At 42.4% G+C, this 6,000-nt stretch overlaps 1 protein-coding gene across 2 annotated transcripts in view; it reads left to right on the plus strand.

The window, feature by feature from the left end:
* LOC134353871 (serine/threonine-protein phosphatase 6 regulatory subunit 3-like) overlaps window positions 1-5,531 on the plus strand; it is a 235,219-nt gene extending 229,688 nt beyond the window's left edge. For both annotated transcript variants that reach the window (XM_063062365.1, XM_063062366.1), the window contains one exon: window positions 5,333-5,531. In XM_063062365.1, coding sequence (XP_062918435.1) covers window positions 5,333-5,336 — 4 coding nt within the window. In that variant the 3' untranslated portion in view covers window positions 5,337-5,531. The remainder of the gene's footprint in view (window positions 1-5,332) is intronic.
* The last annotated feature ends 469 nt before the right edge of the window (window positions 5,532-6,000 follow it).

The raw sequence follows: 6,000 nt of genomic DNA on the forward strand, positions 1-6,000 counted from the left end.
ATTCCTAGTTCTGTTTCTATTGCATTTTCCTTTTAGTGTTCTCCTCTTGTTGATTGTTTCCTTTGTTCCTGGCAATCCACTCCTTGTGCTCAAATGTCCTTTTTCCCAGCCCCTCCTCACAAGTTTCATTTATTGACTCTTTGACAGTAGTCCATTTGTCTTCAATATCAAGGCCCTCAAGTACATGGAAAATGTGAGGGCAAATCTCTGAGCTATTTCTTTAGTTTTTCAGGTAGCTCACATCGTACTTTAGCTGCTGATTGTGTGGTGCTCAGCTTCTTTTTAGGTTCATCTGTACTTTGGTAATCAGCAGATGGTGATGTGGTCTTGCATCTGCACCACATTTCAGTCTTACATCATGGAGTGATCTTCAAAACTTAGAGATGTATACGTGGTTGATCTGTTTCTCTGTTAACTTGTTTGATGATATCCATGTTGCCTTGTATATTTGCTGGTGTGGGAATAAGCTTCCTGCAATAAGTAGCTTGAAGTTAGCACAAGTTTCAGTAAATCGTTCCCTGGTTTTGGTAATGTTTCTGAGACTGTTTCCCCATCACCTGTTCATGTCCTGCGTTATTTCTGCCTGTTTTGGCAGTAAAATCTCCTATGGCAATGGTCAGGTCTTTTGCCATCCCTCTGCTGATGACTGCCCTGAGTGTCTTGTAGAACTCGTCTTCATCTTCTTCATTAGTGTTCTTTGTTGGTGGGTAACATTGGATTACTTGAGCTTTTATCTTCTTGCATTTGGTTTTAAAGCTAGCAGTAATAATTCTGGAACTGATGGCTCAGTGTGCTTCTGGTGTCATCATGAAGGCTACACCCTATGTATGTGGTGCATCACTACTCTGATGGCCTGAGTAGATGATACTTATCCCATCTGTCAGTCGAGTCTCTCCAGACAAGATGTCTGTCTTGTCTCACTCAGTCCAAGAATTAACAGTTTCTACCTTTTCTTGCCTGGTACATGGTTCCCAAGATAGATATGGAGTTTGGTAACAAAAGAGTTATTGGCTATGCAGGATCCTGATGACTTTCCCTGCGTTCTTCTCACAATGTCAATGGTATGGTTGGAGTTCATCAATGTTTCTGTTTCTGTAATCCATTGTATCCACTGTACAGGGGCTTGACCTATAGGGCTTCAGCAGAGCTGTTGGCTAACCTTACCCGTTTCCACAGCAATTCACCTCTCACAACCAGGATGTAAGGTTGGACTTTGAGAGGTAAGGTGTTGGTTTCCAAGTACATCTTCCAGTTTAGTTTGGGCCAGCTTTCTCTTTCAAACCCCAGCAAAGTCGCATGTGTTTACACCCTACAGTGGAGTTTAGAACAAATAACATTACAGTACCGTACTACTTTTGTGCTGGACTTTTAACCTACTCTAAAATCAATCTAACTCTTCCCTCCTGCATAACTTTCTTTCTAAGACTGTGCCTATCTAAGAGTTTCTTAAATTTCACTGAGATAAAGAAGCTGGTGTACACCCATTCGGTAGAATTTTGGAGTGTGAACATTTTACACTGCCCCAAAAATCTGAGTATCAAGTTCTAACTCTAGAACTTTTAAGTTCTCCATTGATTACCCTGCCAACTCTCCCAGCAATAACACAGAATCTGTTCTCCTGGAGATCCAGTAACATTAAAGCAGCTGCTGTGAATACGATCCTGCTTAAACTGGCAGTGTAACAGTTACCACAATGCTCCACTGTGCCAGCTCTGTAAGATCAGGGTTCAATTCCTGCCACTGTCTGTAAGGAGTTCATGAATTCTCCCTGTGATCACATGAGTGTCTTTCGGACACTCTGGTTTCCTCCCACATTCCAAAGACACATGGGGCAAGAGTTATTGAGTTGTGGGTGTGCTATGTTAGCGCCAGAAGTGTGGTGACATTCAGAGGCTGCCCTTCAGCACAATCTTCACTGATTTGATTTAATGCAAACAATGCATTTCACCAAAGCCTTTGATTTTATATTCTTGTAATCTGTAGCCTTATCTGCAAATTTCTTTTAAATGTATGCCTTCTCTTCCTTTCACAGTCTGTTTGTCAGTTCTCAGGAGATATGGTGGTAGTAATATAAGGTAAAGTCAAAGGGAAAGAAAATTTGAGGAGTGTTTAGCAGCTTTGGGCCTGTACTCACTGGAATTTAGAAGAATGCAGGGGGGATCTCATTGAATCCTACCAAAGTTTGAAAGACCTAGATAGGGTGGATGCGCAGAGGATGTTTCCTATGATGGGGGTATCCAGAACTAGAGGGCACAGCCTCAAAATTGAAGGGCGAGCTTTTAGAACAGAGATAAGGAGGAATTTTTTAGCCAGAGAGTGGTGAATCTATGGAATGCTCTGCGGCAGAGGCCAAATCTGTGGGTATATTTAAGGCGGAAGTTGATAGCTTTGTGAATCAGAATCAGGTTTATTATCACCAGCATGTGTTGTGAAATTTGTTAACTTAGTGGCAGCAGTTCAAAGAAAATAATAATAAATAAGTAAATAAATTACAGTATACATATATTGAATAGATTAAAAATTGTGCAAAAAAAACCAGAAATGATATATATTTTTTTAAAAAGTGAGGTGGTGTTCAAGGGTTCAATGTCCATTTAGGAATCAGATGGCAGAGGGGAAGAAGCTGTTCCTGAGTCACTAAGTGTGTGCCTTCAGGCTTCTGTACCTCCTACCAGATGGTAACAGTGAGAAAAGGGCATGCCCTGGGTGCTGGAGGTCCTTAATAATGGATGCTGCCTTTCTGAGACACTGCTCCTTGAAGATGTCCTGGGTACTTTGTAAGTTAGTACCCAAGATGGAGCCAACTAAATTTACAACCCTATGCAGCCTGTCAGAATGCTCTCCACATTACATCTATAGACGTTTTTGAGTGTATTTGTTGACATATCAAATCTCTTCAAATTCCTAATGAAGTGTAGTCGCTGTCTTGCCTTCTTTACAACTGCATTGATATGTTGGGACCAGGTTAGATCCTCAGAGACATTGACACCTAGGAACTTGAAACTGCTCACTCTCTCCACTTCTGATCCCTCTATGAGGATTACCCTTCCTGAAGTTCACAAACAGCTCTTTCGTCTTACTGATGTTGAGTGTCAGGTTGTTGCTGCAACACCACTCCACTAGTTGGCATATCTCACTCCTGTACGCCTTCTCGTCACCACCTGAGATTCTACCAACAATGGTTGTATCATCAGCAAATTTATAGATCGTATTTGAGCTATGCTTAGCCACATAGTCAAGGTTATAGAGAGAGTAGAGCAGTGGGCTAAGCACATTCCTCTGAGGTGCACCAGCGTTGATCGTCAGCGAGGAGGAGATGTTATCACCAATCCACACAGATTGTGATCTTCCAGTTAGGAAGTTGAGGATCCAATTGCAGAGGGAGGTACAGAGGTCCAGGTTCTGTTTCTTCTCAATCAGGATTGTGGGAATTATGGTATTAAATGCTGAGCTATAGTTGATGAACAGCATCCCGACATAGGTGTTTGTGTTGTCCAGTGTGAAGAGCATCTGAAGAGCAATTGAAATTGCATCTGCTGTTAACAAATTGCGGCAATAGGCAAATTACAATGGGTCCAGGTCCTTACTGGGCCAGGAGTTTGGTCTAGTCATGACCAACCTTTCAAAGCATTTCATCATTGTAGATGTGAGTGCAACTGGACAATAGTCATTAAGGCAACTCACATTACCCTGACCCTGATTTGTCAGGGTCAAAGGATATGGCGAGAAGACTGGTGTATGGGGTTCAGTGGGATCCAGAATCAGCCATGATGGAATGGTGGAGCAGACTCGATGGGCTGAATAGTCTAATTCTGCGCCTATGTCTTATGGTCTAAACTTTTTAATGTACGTACAGGTCACCATATACTATACTGAGATTCATCTTCTTGCAGGCATTGCAGGTAAATGAAGAAATAGAGTACCATGTAAAAGTCTTAGACACATATATGTAGCCAAGGTGCCCAAGACCTTTGCACAGTACTATAGTAATTGCATGTATTGCACTGTACTGCTGCCGACAAAAACAAGTTTCATGACATGCAAGTGATGATAAACCTGATTTGGATATGGGTCTCTATTGTGGACTGAGAGTGGGAAGGGGGCAGAGAGAGGGATCTTGGTTGGGAAAATGGGAAGGGAGTGGGAAGTGCCAGAGAGACATTTTGTAATGATCAATAAACCAATTGTTTGGAATCAGTGACCTTGCCTGGTGTCTCAGGGCTGGGTGTGCCTGCATCTGCATCACCCTGTGCCGCATACCTCAGTCCAACTGAGAATTTGTGGCTGGATTTGAAAAGGGCTGTTCACTCATGATCTCCATGCAATCTGACAGAGTTTGAGTAGTTTTGTAAAGAAGAAAGGGCAAAGATTGCAGTGTCCAGATGTGAAAAGCTGATAGAGACCTATCCACACAGACTGTAATTGCTACCAAAGTTGCGTCTACTAAATACTGACTTGAAGGGGGTGAATACTTATGCAATCAATTATTTTGTGTTTTATATTTGTAATTAATTTAGATCACTTGTGGCCATCTGTTTTCACTTTAATATGAGTCTTTTTCTGTTGATCAGTGTAAAAAAAAACTCAGATTAAATCCACTGTGATTCAACGTTGTAAAACACAACATGAAAACTTCCGGGGGGAGGTGGTGAATTTCTTTTTATTTCTTTTTATATTACTGTGCAAATGCCATGGGCATCCTGGCTCCAGTGTGTGTGTGTGTGTGTGTGTGTGTGTGTAATATATATGATAGAATCAGAACCAGATTTACAGGGAGCATGAATTGTACAGACCTTGAAAATGAGTGTGAGGTGTGGAATCAGTTCTGAGTTAAGGTGAGTGATGATATCCACACCCAGCTCAGGAGCTTGATTGTTGTAGGGTAATAACTGTTCCTGAACCTGTTGATGTGGGATCTAGGCTCCTGTACCTCCTAACCTGATGGCAACAATGAGGAAAGCATATGGCACTTTTGGTGGGGGTCCTTGATGATAGATGCTACTTTTTTTGTGCAGCGCTCCTTGTAAATGTGCTTAGTAGTGGCGAGGGCTTTGCCTGTGATGGACTGGGCTGCATCCACCATTTTCTGTTCCTGGGGATTGGTGTTTTCATGGTGTTTCTGGGAAAATGGTGAGACACCTTTTGGGGTGAGAGTCTAAGACCAAGTTATCCCTCAGAATCTATTTTGTTTTGAGTTTTAAATGTTTAATTTTTAACTGGCAGCTTGTTCTCACAAACCATTATTTTGACAAGAGTCTGTAAGAGACCACTGGATATTAAAACACCAGGTGGAACATGAATCAATTTGTTTCTTTCTTTCCTCCCTCCTTAGGTAGCACTGTAGAGTGCAATGAGGAAGGTCCTTCTCGGTGCACCCTGAATGAAACTCCTGGACCGTGCCCACTCCGGTTTGGGAGCTGGTCTCTACACTCTCCGCCGCCGAAGCAGAGAATCGCCGCCGAAGCCGTCAAAAGCTTCGCCTTCCCGGGGCAACCTCTCGGCTGCACTGATTTGACAAAGAAATGAGGGGGGAGGGGATTGGGAGGGGCGGGCAAGGTGTCGGGAGGTGGGAGGGGGAGGAAGGGTGGGCAAGGGAAAAAAAGAGTTATTATAAACCAGCAATACAATATATATAACTCAGCTCATGGAATCCAAGGAAATGTTTGTTTCTAACAGTGTGTGCGTGTGGACAGAGCGTTGTTCCCCATCACGAGTCAGATAGTTCATAAAGAGAACACAAATATTCTCTCTCTAATACAAGTGATAGGATGGTTCAGGTAAATCGTAAGACTGAATGCTGTAGTTGAATTTATCTGCTTAGTTAAGCAGAACTACTGGTCTCCAATCTTCATAGATCCAAATGTATTTGTGTCTCTCCACAATCAATGTTATTGAAACGAAGATCACACTGAGAGGCCAGTAGTCTTTATGCTGTCCCTCAGATCCTGTCTGCTGTGGACAAATTAGTGTAGAGGTTTATCACTTGATTAAGGCCCTCTA

Source organism: Mobula hypostoma, chromosome 11, assembly GCF_963921235.1.
Source record: "Mobula hypostoma chromosome 11, sMobHyp1.1, whole genome shotgun sequence".
Classification (NCBI taxonomy): Eukaryota; Metazoa; Chordata; class Chondrichthyes; order Myliobatiformes; family Myliobatidae; genus Mobula; species Mobula hypostoma.